Raw genomic sequence first — 14,812 nt, 5'->3', positions numbered from 1 at the left:
TATGGTTCTCAGCAGAGTCTGTGAAGTGGGAAGCCCGGGCTTGTCCCTAAAGAATAAGTCCCCTTTTTGCATTCAGGTATTGCCATATTCCTTTTTGCTCGCTAGCAAACGGCAAGAAACCAACGACCAGTCAACCAACGAGCTGCTCAAACGGGTAGGGTTCCTCGGGTCCAGCCTTGGGGCCAAACGCACACAGAAAGTACACTGCTGATAGGATTCCCACAATGGCCCAGCAGTAAAAACAAAGAATAGGAGGATAAGGGTCATCCGATGCGCTTCATATTGGTGCGCCACATATATAGATGCCTGGCTGAGCAACTGGTTGGTTGACTGGCTATCCTGTTCTGAATTGTCTTATTTGCCTTGGTCTGTGGTCTTTGTCACACCCTCTTGTTGCTGCCCGCCCTGCTGTTCTCTGGTCTCTTTGATTACCTGTTGGTTGCCCACCCACCTCAGGAAGTGTTTCTTTTCCTTTCCCTTTTTTCTTTTCCTTCCCCCATACATGCCGACTTCGTGTTCCCCCCCTACTGGGCGCATCTGACCATACATACAGCTATCACCCTCGTTTGTGCCTGCTTGTCGATATCTTCCTGTTCATGACTGCCCTTGGTTTTTGCCTTCATTATTCTCCAAGTTCCCGCCCTTGCTTTCTCCTGTATGGAATCTCAATCTCAATCACAGTCTATCGCCTTGTCCGTTGTTCTCCAGTCCCCACTGACTGACCTTGGAGTATTTCCTATCCCTGGGTGCTTGTACTTTGACCAAAAGAAACAGGAGATTCGTAACCTATCTATCTGCCCTTGGTCACTATCAGGGTTCTGTCTGTCAGCTAGGCCATTGCCTCCCACCCTCCTCTTCTGACTGCAGCCCCCTATCACGATATCTCTCCATTTAGTCTCTCGTGCCACTGGTCACAAGGGAACTACGAGAGCCTCACTTGCCTCGGGCATAGTGGGCCGTTTTTTGTATAGATTGATAACCGCCGTGGGCTGTCCCCTCAACTAGCCTTTGGCGCTGCCCCTCATCTTGCCCTCTGGTCATTTCCTTTGCCATTTTGCTCCAATGAGCAGCAAGGCGATTGAGGAGGCAATCGCTGCCGGGCGTGTCCCGGAAGGAATTGAAGATCGACTGTATAAAAGCACCGAGAGCCAAACCATTGTGGCTATTATTTTCGTTGGAAGCCTTTCGACACTCGTCGTGGCCGTCCGCCTGTTTTCGCGCCTTTTTATTGTCAAACACGTTGGTATTGATGATGGATTGGCATTGGTAGGAGTTGTTAGTTACCCCATTTGGCCATAACTAGGAAGAAGAGAGAGAGAGAGAGAGAGGCCTGCACTTATTTTCGTTCTGACCTCCCTCCCTCCCTCCCTCCCTTTTTCTTGTTTCATCTTTTTTGTCTTTTTTTTTGGATTCCAAGTTGACTTCTTTTGATTTGCTATTGAGGAGAAAATCGCTAACCAAGTCGGCGCCTGCTAGCTCACGCTTATTGCATTTGTCGTGCTTTGTGTCATCCTCATCCGACTTGGCTCAGGGCGGCATTTTGAATACATCGAGTATGTCATGCCAATGAACACTGTTGAAAACAGTGAGATCCTCGACTTCGCAGCCCACATAATATATACCACCTCACTACTGATAGGCAGGCTTTCTGGTCTGGCTTTCTACTATCGGCTGTGTAAGATGCACAACACATTCCGCATGGCTATTTTTATAGTTGGCGGTCTGATTGTTGCTGGCTTCTTGCCCCAAATTCTTCTTATTATCTTCCACTGCCTGCCTGTTACAGGCCTATGGCCATATTCATGGCAGCCCGGGGCTGAAAAGTACACATGTTTGAAATGGGGCCTTGTTTATAGTGTTAACTCGGCTACCTCTCTGCTGTGTGACTTTTTAATTTTTGGAATCCCCATTGCCATGCTTAGAGGATTAGACATGAATCGAAAGAGGAAGATTCAGTTGACATGTATCTTGCTACCAGGAGTTTTGTAAGTTGCATCTTTATCAGGGGCTATTTGTATGCTTCTTTGCTGTGATATAGACTCTGGGCAACTGCCATTCTTCGTCGAGCTAGCTTCTAGAAGTCTTCTCGAAGTCTCTAGAATGTGTTGCTGGCGACGATGCAGTAACTGCCGTTCCGTACTCCATGTTCCATACTTTTGACTAACAAGACCCACCTTCCATTTACTAGTGTAATCGGCATTTCTGTCACCCGCCTTGTATTTGTCATCAAAGGCCAATGGGAGGCGGATATGTCGTGGTCGTACAACCCAATGCTGGCTATAGAAGTCTCTGAGATTGGCGCAACGCTGATAGCACTTTCAGTACCAGGCATAAAGCCTGTGTTTGACTTGTTTTGCGGGAGGCTCAAGAGCGCTTCAAAAGTCTCGTATGCATCGGCACGCAGTCGGTTCCAGCCCAACTCACAGCATCTCTCTAGCACAGAGAACCTCAAAAGTATGTATCATCGGAACCGCGAAGGCCATGGTCGTGGTGGCTTTAACCGCGATTTTGAGCTCGAGTCAACAGGGAGCGGGGACAGTGGCCAAAGCGACGGCCATGGGTTGGAGGTTGGACGACACAGTCACCACCAGCACCACCACCACTTGAGCAACACGGGGGTAACTGCAGGCAATGGTGCTGGTACCGGGGCCGCAATTTGCACAGGGACCGGAACGGTGGTTACCGCGGGAAAAAGCGAGCTTGTGTCGTCTGTGGCTTCTGATGAAGATCACATTCACTCAGGGTCGGATGCTATCCTGGTACAAGTGGACTTTGGCATTGACGAAGAGCGGGGCGAGCCAATCCCCAAAGACTATGGCCTAAAGCATTTCCATTAAAAATTGAGAATGGAGAGGGAGGGTATGTGGCGGATTGGGTATTGCTGTATTGTATACAGCGGGCTTGGGTCCTGGCTTAGCCCCCCCCCCCCCCCCCTGGCTGGGGGCTACCATGGGGCGTCCAAGATTCATGGTATTTATTTCCCTCCTTTATTGATACGTCTGTTATGATCACTGTCGTTACGTGTTTCTTGTCTGGTTGCTTTCCTTATTTAGCTGGCTTTATCATATATTTGCCTCTTGCGTCTCGCGTCTTGCATTTTCGATCCTGCGAGTATTAGTGAGATATTTGGTTGTATTGTGCGCTTAACTAGTCGCTTACTTTCCTCCTTGCCTATGATACTTTTTTTTCTGTTGACTGCGGCTCTTTTGGCGCCCTAGAGCCTTCTCCTGAGCAGTACTTGGAGGAACAATTGCAACCTTTGGGCTGCCTGCCCTGAAGCTTGGACTACGGTTAGCTGGTTTATGCCGGCTAGTCTTAGATTTCTTTCCACCTTTCTCTCACCCCGCCCCGTGCCCCCTGGGCGTTTGTCTTGGTGATCTTTAGACCTGGAACAAGGTTTCATAAAGAAAGGCCCAACATAATGGAGCATGGCGAAGAGGGATTTATAAAATGAGCAAAGAGATGGCAAGATCATCGTCAAAACTAGTTAGGGGATCTAGACTGTGCTGGGACTGAGGGTGAATTTCATGTTATCAAATCGAAACCGAGCAAACAAAGGAGGTAATCTAGATCAGAAGTTTCGAATATATCAGGAACTACGAAATGAAGAACACATATGCCCAGTGACTTTTGCCTGGACCACGCCCGTAGACAGGTAGGTATGTATGTATGAATTTAACTGAGATAATAGCAAGAGCCATCGTTGGTAGAGTCGCACATGAGAAACATGGAGTAGAGGATTACCTGATCAGCAAACACTGCTAATCAAACAAACTGTTGAGCACGCAAGAGCAAGCCAAGCGAGAATTTCAGCTTACCCGAGTCCTTGTTCTTTTTCTTTGTTATCATGTAATAATTTTGAATCGCTCGGTTGGTAGCATTAGGGCATCAGGCGCAAGCCACTAACCGATATTTATCAACGGTGGTTGTTGCACATATGTTCTAGTGGAGCAAGACCCTCACCTATTGTGAGGGAAAGCAAGGTATGGCATGCTGCAGTTGAACTACAGCAATCGGGCAAACACATGCACATGCGTAGATACCTATCAGCTAGACTTCAGATGTAGCAATGTTGCCTGTGACGAGGTGAGAGAACAAAAAAAGCAAGCAAAAAGCTGAACTTCAGCTTTACGGCGCAGGATACCAACAATGCGTAGGAGCGAGCGCCACTACAAAAGACGAGCCAAGCAGAGTAACACCAGAATAGACAAAACCCACGTTCTTGTCTCGTGGGCATATGCGCGCTAGCTACAGGAGTGTGTAGGTTTGTGTTTGGCAGACGATTACACAACATTACGCAGTACAGCCCACTGGAACTTGGCGATATACGTTAGCTGCCACGACTAGAAACTTTGTACTGCAGAGCAGGCGTTTAGGGTCTAGTAAATAGGTAGAAATAGCCCATGGAGAGTTTAAAGAGCGACGCTTCTATATCTAATACAGTAGATAGGGTTTTAACTCTCAGTGCAGCCACGACACTACGTCCGCTATAACCTAAGGAGTAGGCCTAAAATACGAGATATATTTCAAGCTCCGACTTTGAAGCCCCCTATGCTATATACATCTGCTTTAGGAAATGAGTTACCGGAGCGGTAATAATAAGAGATAACGGGGGCTATGCAAGATGGGCACTTTGCACCATGATGGCCGGATTTAAATGGTGTTCATGTACATACACGGTAGCTCTCTCTTCTTGCTCAATCTTTTTTCATGTCTATTGTCTGTTCATGTGGTAACGATATACAGCATGCGTTCTAGGAATTGTGAAGAGAAAAGGAGGCATGCAACGTAGGCAAAAGTTTCGCTGCATATGCATAGAACGAGATGGTAGGTGTGCCTCTCCCACATGGTCCAGTCAAACCCTTTTCGGGAAAACGGCACACTGGCCGATCATTGGTGCTTGCTCATGTGTATACGATGCTGTGCTTTGTGTTGCCCTAGGGTCGGGAGGGCTAGGAAGGTAGGAGCGTAAGAGGGGTACGTAATGTCTGACAAGAGTAATGTGGGATAGAGCTTGTCTGGTCTTGAAATATTAAGCCGGATTTAGTCTCGCTTTTGGCCTGAGATAAAGATAAATTGACCCAAGATATATATAAAGGGGAAACGGCGTAGGAAAGGGAGGAAACGGAGAGGAAGTAGTACTGGGCTAACCAAGCGTCTTCAGCTTTGGCCCAGGGTGATAGAAGAAGGCCTTTGGAAAAAGAAAATCGGTACTTCGAGGACCGACTAGTTTGTACCATAAGGGTAGGCACAGGCATAGAAAAGATGGGCGAAGAATGAGGAAGAAGAGTAGGAAGAGTAGGAAGAGAAACAAGAGAAACAAGAGGAACTACTGCAGCAGAACCTAGGAGACTACAGGCAAGGCAAGAAGGAGATAGAAGGGCTCTTTTGACTGCCAAAAATTCACTTAGGAACCGCATACCGAGTAGAAACCATGGAGTCTAGAGCCCCTCTCGGATTGCTTTTTCCATATTATATTATGGCAAGTCCTCGCCCAGCAGGCTATATCCAACTATAGCTAAGACGAAATATAAGACAAAGGCGGCCAAGACCTGGTGTATGCACACTTGGTAAAATACGGCAAAGAGCAATGGGTGGCTTGAGATTGGAGATACACCATTGTCTTCTTGCCAGACATGAAAACCTCACCATTAGGGCCTTGCTTATGTGGCCTAGTTGGCATAGGAGCGAAAGCAAAAGAAATAAGGCCGGGTTTCTCGTGAACGAGCCATGCGGATCTACTGCATTGGGAAGATTCCACTGATGGACCTAAAGGTTAATTTGTAGGCGTCCCCCCCTACTTTGACATGCGCACTTATACTAGCCGAGTGTTAAATGAGATATGTGGAGACGGACTTTGCCGCTCCAATTCCCCGATAGTTTCATCAGTCTTGTAGCAACCTCCCGTTTGGTTGAACAGAGTGTTTTTGGTGTCGGATTTTAAGAAGACGGAAGATGGCTGCCTTGGCAATGGGTATGCCTAGCTAGACTTGTTAGTATTGGCAATGAAAAAAACCATGATGTTGTATGGGATCCACCAGCTTGTCAGATGGCGACTAGCGTTTGTTGTATAGGCTTTCTTCAACCTTCATGCTCACGACATCCACATCCCTTTTGCCTCTAGAATCTTATATAATGTGATGTTGAGTGAGAATAGATGTTAGAAGCGTGGCTGGTTGCTTTTGTCCTGTCATGGCTTGCTACTCTCCGAGAAGGAGATCGGGACAAAAAAGCGAGGCCAGAAAACGTGATGTCGCTGTTGATGAGTATATGGGCTACACTAACATCATGATTCTGTTATGCACGAATATAACAAACACAGCATCCAAATATTATTGTAAGAAAATGAAAAGGCGATAAGATGAGGGGGGATAGCGTGGTAGCGACCAAGCACGACTCGTGCATAAATATCAAGCCAGAAGACAAAACTATCTCCGAAAAGGAACCTATGTGTGGAAAACAGCATCGTATATGAGTCAGACTCAAATCAACCTCCAAATTCTTGTCCCAGCATCTAGTTCGCTTAGAAAAGGCGTCTATACGGAGTTAAGGTCTGTGACAAGACAGATGGGCCAAGCGAGGAGAGAAGGAATTGGCAGATGACGCTCAAGTCAAGCCCGTGCTTTCTAGCAGACACCTTCAAAAGAAAGCTGCAATGCGGCTGAGCAAGGGGGATGGGCAGCTTGTCCCACAGGCTCACTGCTCTTCCAAGTGGCAGATCCTTGTGCCGACATGGACGTGCTGGTATATTACGTGCTTCTCCCTCGTGGAAACTAAAAAGCGAAGGCAAGCAAGCGGTCTTTTGGTTTTTCTTTTTCTCCGTTTCTCCATTGTTTCTTCATCCCCTACATTCCCTTTCCTTTGTCTCCTCCTGCCAAGGATTAAGTCAGCCCAGAATTGATGTCAGAACACACGACGTTGGCAATAAATACGAACAGCAGCCAGCGGAGGCGTCCTTGGGGTAGCCACCTTCTGTCATGGGCCATCCACTATCGAGTTCAATCATAAATGTGGATAATAGGCGCGTGTCAGAATCTTAGAAGACTGAGAACGAGGCCCAAGCTTCTTGATTATTGCGGTTGTTGTAATTGTTGTCGTTAGGTTTGTTTGTAGGCTTTTTTATTTTCGTTTTGGAAGTTATTGCCCATTGTCATACCATTGAAGCAAGGACTCTATATTCTAGTCATGTTCTAGGTGTATTCTAGAACACAACGGATCTAGTTAGGTAATTGCCATTTTATCGAGCCAATAGGGAGATAAAAGAAATGCCCCTAAAAATAAGTCGTCTTGCTCGTCTCGAATAAGTAGTTGCTGTTCACGCACTGTTGATTTGATTTGAATATATTTAACGTCCACTGGATCACGCACTGTTTTTGGCATCTCTTCTTTTATAAGTCAAAACACTAGCACTAAGATTCGAACATTGAGGAGGCTGTGAAATTGTGGCGGGAGGACAAGGACCTACACTAGATGCAGGTATTACAGGCTGGAATCAAGAGGGAGACCATATGGCAGACAAAAGGCTGTGGTAGAGCCTTTGCCTGGCTACTGCTAGGCGCCCAAGACTCCTTGTTTTTTTTTTTTTTTTTTTTCTAGTTGGCACTCTAATGCTAACTATGCCGACAAACATATAGCATCTTAAGTCAGTCTCAGTCTCTGAAAATGAGTTATCGAGTGGGGAAACAAAACCCACGTACACGAGGAAAAACTCCGATCGTCTGACTAAGGAAGTGCAAGGACCGACCCAGGGAACTCGAATTGTTTTATTTATTGTCAAAGCTCAGTATTCGGGATAGATATGACTTCTCACATCCTACTAGAAAGGGTATTGGCTGTTGGGCGTACATTGTTTTTTTGCTGCACGGCGGCGTTTCGTTGGTGGATAATAGTAGATCTTGTTCTATTTAGGCCATTCAGTTTTCATATGGCTGGCACTACGCTTTATTTATTGCGGCCGCCTTGCTTGCGCAGGACCTTTTAGTTTAAACAGCAATCTTTGAAAGCGTATACACACGCATCTTTGCCATGTTCTTACATATGTTATTCCTTACTTGGCACTATGACGATGCCCTTTCCACCAAAAAGCCCAGCTTAACATATTGAAGGTTGCTTTGTAAAGCCATAGTGGGGGTGACAACGCCCTTTAAAGACACTCCCGAACCATCAACACCCCCCTTCCCCTCATAGCAGTTCACAGTTTGAGGCTGGCTGGCCGGTGGATAATATCTCCAAGTAGGCATTGTTTAGGGGTGGTTGAGAGAAGGGCGTTCGTCTTGATGGCTATTTATTGCCTTCCTAAACCGTCCCTTGTCTTGCTTCACTCTCTTTGTCTTTGCGAAAGTATGTGCGCCTCTCGTGTAGGGTTCGCCGCGGTGGTCTTGCCCATATGTCTCACTGCAAGTTAGGGGAAAGGGAGTCGGTCATTTTGGGCTCTGTATGTCTGCCTATGTGGCATCTGTATTGTATTGTGTTTGCTGGGCGTAGTATGCATGTGGAGCCTAGGTCCATGTGACTAGCGGCGAGTTGCAACCTTAGGTGACTCGTCAATAGGGAGAAAATAAAAGTTCCCTAGAGGGCTGTTTTTTGTTAGTACATCCCTGGCAGAATCGGTCACTCAGCCAAGTAAGAACGGAGTATTGCCTTGTTTCTATGTTCTAGGTTCTTTTTGCCCTTAACTTTTTCTATTTTTTTTTCCTTTTTACTGTGACAGACCCAAGCTGGCATAATCTTGACAAACTTCCCCTCCCGTACCGCCCCAGGGCAGGGCATACAGTCCTGAATATTGCATGTCAGCGTCACATTCACATTCACATCACATCCCATCACAACATCACACTGATGTTGCCTCTCAACATATTCCCTCGTTTTGCTCATGATGTGCACTTCATTTCCTAATGTAGGTAAAGGAAGCTCACGCGGGCGCCATTGGTTGTTTGCCATTGCCATTGTCATCGACTTTTGAATTTTCTCATTCCTTTTCTTTTGCCTCTGTTTCTCTTCCTGCCTCTGCCTTAGCGGTTGAGCCTCTTTACCACCCCCACATGGTTGACTTCTTTTTGGCGTGGCCGGTGTCAATATACACAGCCCTGAGTGGTTCTGGCAAGCGCCTTGAGCCCGCACATGGATCCATAGTGTGTATGGTCTCATTTTCTCTATAATCCTCACTCCGTTCACTTATTTCCTGAGTCCTCACCTGGGCGGTGTCTCCGGGCAGGCCAAGCCAGACCCATGCATGCTTGGCCTACATCTAGCTTGGTGTTTTCATCGCTCACTTTTAGCTTCACCTCATCTTGTGCTGCCCACCATCTATGAATCGTGAGCAACAAGAAAGCTTGCGTGCCAGACCGGGGGGAGGGGAGGGGACGGGGGGGGAGGGGGAAGTCCCCTTCTGCTAGACATACAAGATATGTGTTATATGTATATGTATATATATAAACCGGCTTTCTCCATCGTCTTGTTCTCCCTTCCTTCTGTTTCTTGTGTATCATGCCCTGTGTCCACAAAGTCTCCCTTACTTCTTCTTAATCACTCACTTGCTCACAGGCTTACTTTCAAGCCTCTCTCGAGTCTTGTTGCATTCTTTGCATCCTCTGCATGCGTTGCCGTGTTTGATTATCGAACCAAACTTCGCATATATCTTTTTTGTTTTTTTTTTTACATTTTCTTGTTTGGTGAGTTGCCCTCTTGCTCCTGTCTCGCTTTCTTCTGCAGCATAAGCTATCAGCTATCTGTCGGGGACTGTTAGGATTTTGTCTTGTGTTTTATTCTTTTATTTCTGATCCCTCCACTAACACGCTTTCTTGAAGACTTGTTCACCCGATACCATACAAGCAAGCTCCTTAATATATCCTAAAAATGCCCTCTCTTAGTAAACTTGCGGCTGCGATCCTGCAGTTCGGTGTGTTTGCTGCTGCCAAAAGAGGCAGAGACTGGGTTTCAACTAATAGCGAGATTTTGTTTCCCCTGGAAAAGAATATAAACACACCCGAGCTCTTTACCATGCCTCACTGTGGTGGTTTCATTCTGGAAGAGGCCACTATTGACCAGATGCAGGAGGGCATGAGCAACGGAACCCTGACGTCTATGAGCCTCACCATCTGCTACCTGACCAGAGTCCAGCAAACTCAGAACTACATCAAGTAAGTCTACGCAAGATCTAGCCCAAGTTGCCGCTGTCTATCATCTAACCTATTGCCGTTTTCTTTTCTTTTCTTTTTGCCACAGTTCTGTCATGCAGGTCAACCCTGATGTATTCAAGATTGCCACTCAGATGGATCTTGAACGCAGCCAGGGCAAAGTCCGCGGCCCCCTGCATGGCATTCCGTTCCTTGTCAAGGAAAATATAGCTACCAAGGACTCGATGGAGACCACAGCCGGAAGCAATGCCCTCCTGGGAAACATCGTCCCTCGAGATGCCTTCACTGTGAAGAAGCTCCGGGATGCCGGTGCTGTCCTCTTTGGAAAATCCACTCTTAGTGAGTGGGCCGATATGCGCTCCAGCTATTACTCGGAGGGATACTCGGCCAGAGGTGGACAGGCCCGCAACCCTTACAACTTGACCAACAACCCCGGTGGCAGTAGCACTGGCAGCGCTACTGCCGTGAGTGCAAATGTCATTCCGTTTTCTTTGGGGACTGAGACCGATGGTAGCAGTAAGTTGCGATTTCTACAAGCTGTTAATTTTCACAGCAAGGTAGTGAAACATGATATGGTGCAGTTGGGTACAGCAGACAGCTAACCCGTTTATCTTCACTTGTAGTTATCAACCCTGCCCTGCGCAACAGTATTGTTGGTTTCAAGCCTACTGTTGGCCGTACTTCAAGAGCCGGGTAAGAATAAAAAGCACCTCTTATGTGATGTTTTACTTGTTTTGTTGAGAGCACCCACTGACCTTGTTTCTTGCTTCCCAGTGTTGTTCCTGAAAGTGAGCACCAGGACAGTGTTGGCACATTTGGCCGTACTGTCCGAGATGCTGTCTATGCTTTTGATGCTATCTGGGGCATCGACAGCCGCGACAACTATACCGACGGCCAAAAGGAGTTCATGCCCAAGGATGGATATGTCCCCTTTCTATCTGACAAGACTGCTCTCAATGGCGCCACGTTTGGACTGCCCTGGGACAGCTTCTGGAAGTATGCCTCAGATGAGCAGATTGACGTTCTTTTAAAGTTGGTCAACCTCATAGAGGCGGCTGGAGCTACTGTCATTAACGGCACTGAAATTCTTGATGGCGATGAGTTCATTAGCAAAAGCGGCTGGGACTGGGACTATGGTACTACTCGCGGATTTCCCAACAAATCTGAGTTTACTGTGATCAAGGCCGACTTCTACAACAACATCAAGTCATACCTTTCTGAGCTCACCAATACTCGGATGCGCTCGCTTGAAGATATCATCGAGTACAACAACGAAAATCTTGGAACTGAGGGAGGTCAGCCTGGGTCCCATCCCGCTTTTCCTTCGGGCCAGGACTATTTCCTTGCTTCCGCCGCAACTAAAGGTGAACAGAATGAGGAGTACTGGGAGGCCCTCTACTACATACAGAATACTACTCGGGACGGCATTGATTACGCCCTGAACTGGGAGGGCAAAAAGCTCAACGGCCTGCTTGTGCCATCTAGTGTTGGTCAGTCCTACCAGATCGCTGCCCAAGCTGGCTATCCCATGGTGACTCTGCCCGTTGGCATCAAGGACATCAGCTACATTCCGTATGGTGTTGGCATCATGCAGACTGCCTGGAGAGAGGACGAGCTGGTCAAGTACGCTTCGGCCATCGAAGACCTGCAGCTTACCACACCCGGGTGGGAATATAAGCGGACCCGGCCCGAATGGAGAGGTTATATGGCGCGTAACTTGCCTGTGCCTTTCCAGGACGAATACACCGAATACCCCCAAAATCCGTAGCGTGTTTGGGCGAGTTGTGTAGGGGTTTGCTTTTGCATTGCACTTTGTACATAGACTATATAGACTTGTCACACACACATAAGGCACAGGAGCGCTGGCTTTCTTATATTAATAATTTTTACCGCCATTCTTTTTTCACCTTTTTTTCTTCTTTTTTTGTCCGTCATATGAGTTGCAATATGGCAACAGACTGGTGCGTACTATGCGGAAAAGCTTCTATAACTGCAAGGCTTTTGTTTAGAGTTGAATGAATGTATGACGTCTATTGCAGCACTTTTGATTAAGCTGAGTGATTGGCTAATAAGAAATTAGCCAAAATTGGTAGTTGCTTCCCCTACTTGGCTGGCTTGGAATTAAAGTCAAAAGTCGTTAGGCGCCCTGGTCAAGTCCGTAAATCCAGAAACGCCCCACACCACAACGGATCAAGCTTATCGGGTGCCGATAAAGCTTGATAAGCTACCCTTGTCACTAAAGTCACGTGATATAGAGCATCCCATTGTGATAGGCCAATTGGCCAATCCTATCGTTGCTTTAACAAATCCCAGGCGGGGAGGGCTCGTTTTTTGGGTGAATCCCCCATTAAGCTTTCGACGGGTTACAATCCAAGGCTAGAAGTTCCCCCTAAGTAACCCCAAGCCCGCCTTGGCCGGATTGCCTCGAATCTCACGATGCCCCCACGGCCAGCAACTCGATATAAACGACTCGCGACCTCTCCAATATGCCACCCGAGCCCGACATCGGGCGTGCCAGCCGCCGAGGCAACAATGACTGCACTTTGCACAATAAATCAGTTACACTCTATGCGCGGACTCTCTCCGGCTGTAGCTGTAGTTGCTGGCCATACACCTTCAAAATCGCTTGTTAAACAGAGCGGCATGGCTGCCATGCGACAGTTATCCTCGGTTCCAGGCCCGTTGGAGAGCAGGAGGCGGGCGGGGAAGCGTCACATGGCTGACATATACTCTATTCAAACATTTTCCCCGCCAGAATACAATGCTTGCGATCTTTCAAAATGGACCTGGTTTGCTCCTACCCCCGCCCAGAAGCCTTCGATGTTCAACAAAGTCTCGTTGATGGGGGCCTTGCGCGATTTGCTGCCTGGCAAGACAATTGACTACGCGAACACTGTTGATCGCCCGGAATATGCCGATCCGCTAGTCACGGCGCTCATTTCCATCGAAGCAAAAGTAGGCAATGGCCTTACTACTGAGCTATATCTCGCCGCTCAGCAATACAACATCGAGTTTGCCAATTCAGTGCGGCTGGGTCTTTGCCGCGACGAGGAAATTGTCACATTTACGACCCGAGCATTTGATGCTCTACTCCCCCTCAGCACAGTATCAGAAGCTCCGGATATCCTTCTTTCAAGCCTTATCGAACAAACCTGCGAAGCAATGCAAAATTCTACAGTTGGCAAGCCACAGGACTACTCGGAGGCCGTTTGGAGGTGTCTCTATGCTCATTCTCTCAAATTAGACTTGGCGGCAACTAACGCTCGCGCGCTGGCTCTTGTCATGCAATGCATGCCCGAAACGCATATCTCAACGCTCCGCGATAACGTCTACGAAACGATCTATGCGATATTCAGCTCTTGGCACTCACAACTCAAAACAACTACTAAAGAGGAGCATACGGCAGATCTACTCCCGCTCCCAAACCTCACAAGTCCTGCGGCTCAGATATTATCTCGCTTTTCTCTGGATGTGCTCAAGGCTGAGCTGCTCCCGGCTTTTTCTAGGGCCTTGGAATCTGTGCAAGGCAGGCGAGATACCTGGCGTTTGCATCTCGCTCTGGTGTCAATGGTTTCCCAGATGCCTGCGATGCGACAGTCTATGTTCCTGGGCACAATATCCTCGTTTTTCTCCAACTGTGGCACTCGCAAACCCTACGTGCCTGATCTGCAACTGTGCTCTCTGATGATACAACAGTGGGCTAGCCGAGGGTATTTACCAAGGCCAAAGATAGTCTACGCCAATTTCCACAACACAATAGAGAGATCAAAGCCCTGGCTTGTTCTTGCCAATCTTGTCCTAACAATTTCTCGATATGTCCCCGTAAAACAACACGTTCCGACCATGATGAGCCTATGCGAAGCCCTCCGGCAACAGGACCGCCTGGCCGATCTTGTCAAGTCCTTTGACGCACTACTGACAAGGACGAAAACTAAAATCCACCCAAAGTCCATCATTGCCTTGACGGCAGCATGTAATGATGCCTCGATTGCTGTTGCGCTGTACAAGCTTGCGCGGCGAAACCCAGGCATGATTTACGGGGGAATACCAGCCTTGGAACGCGCATTATCTTGGAAGATGTGGTACAAGTACTCAGAGGCACTAATTAAGATGCCCATTATTTCGGGATCGGAGTTGCTCACAGCTCTGGAACTACGGAACGATAAGAAAATATCGAGAACCGCAACCTATGACTACGCCATCTTCATCCAGCGCGTCTTGGTCGCAATGGCATGCCAACCACGTTTCAGCGTCCGACAGCGTCTCCATTTCCTGGACCGCGGCTTGGCATTTCTGCGCAATAGAAAGCTGCAGGTGCAGAAGCCGTTTATTGGTAGTTTTATTCTGCTTATCCTGCGCGACCTGCGGTACGGCCACTTAGGACGATTCACACGGATAGTATGGCTGAAGAAACTGATTCAGCAGTACTTTCCAGGGAGCTCAATAGAGTACCTGGACAGATTTATTACGCGCAGCCGCCTGCTCAATATAAGGCGGATTCGAGGGGGATTGAGGACTCTTGGCAGACATGTAGGATGGTACCTACGACTCCAGCGGACGTTGCAACGTAGGAGACAATGGAGGCAATATATTTTCCAGCATCGTAAACGTGTTGCCATTGGCTATGCGCAGGGGGTTTGGAAGAGATTTGTCAGATCAGAAGAATCGTGGGTGCT

The 14,812-nt window shown here is 47.7% G+C and overlaps 3 protein-coding genes across 3 annotated transcripts; all 3 read left to right on the top strand.

Moving 5' to 3' along the window:
• Nucleotides 1–2,270: 2,270 nt before the first annotated feature.
• Nucleotides 2,271–2,837, top strand: HOO65_060621 (putative integral membrane protein pth11 protein; the record flags this gene model as incomplete). The annotated part of the gene is made up of 1 exon (XM_071001175.1): nucleotides 2,271–2,837. The coding sequence occupies one exon, from the start codon at nucleotides 2,271–2,273 to the stop codon at nucleotides 2,835–2,837; it is 567 nt and encodes a 188-aa protein (XP_070857971.1).
• Nucleotides 2,838–9,855: 7,018 nt separating this feature from the next.
• Nucleotides 9,856–11,904, top strand: HOO65_060620 (putative amidase; the record flags this gene model as incomplete). The annotated part of the gene is made up of 4 exons (XM_071003765.1): nucleotides 9,856–10,139; nucleotides 10,225–10,652; nucleotides 10,760–10,829; nucleotides 10,911–11,904. 4 exons carry the CDS (start codon nucleotides 9,856–9,858, stop codon nucleotides 11,902–11,904), a joined length of 1,776 nt encoding a protein of 591 aa, XP_070857970.1.
• Nucleotides 11,905–12,572: 668 nt separating this feature from the next.
• Nucleotides 12,573–14,583, top strand: HOO65_060619 (fungal specific transcription factor domain containing protein; the record flags this gene model as incomplete). Its single annotated transcript, XM_071003774.1, has 2 exons — nucleotides 12,573–14,503; nucleotides 14,562–14,583. The coding sequence occupies 2 exons, from the start codon at nucleotides 12,573–12,575 to the stop codon at nucleotides 14,581–14,583; spliced, it is 1,953 nt and encodes a 650-aa protein (XP_070857969.1).
• Nucleotides 14,584–14,812: the final 229 nt, after the last annotated feature.

The sequence above is a fragment of the Ceratocystis lukuohia genome, assembly GCF_044167205.1.
Source record: "Ceratocystis lukuohia strain C4212 chromosome Unknown Supercontig6_pilon, whole genome shotgun sequence".
Taxonomy (NCBI): domain Eukaryota; kingdom Fungi; phylum Ascomycota; class Sordariomycetes; order Microascales; family Ceratocystidaceae; genus Ceratocystis; species Ceratocystis lukuohia.
This window is presented reverse-complemented; position numbering and strand designations above follow the sequence as displayed.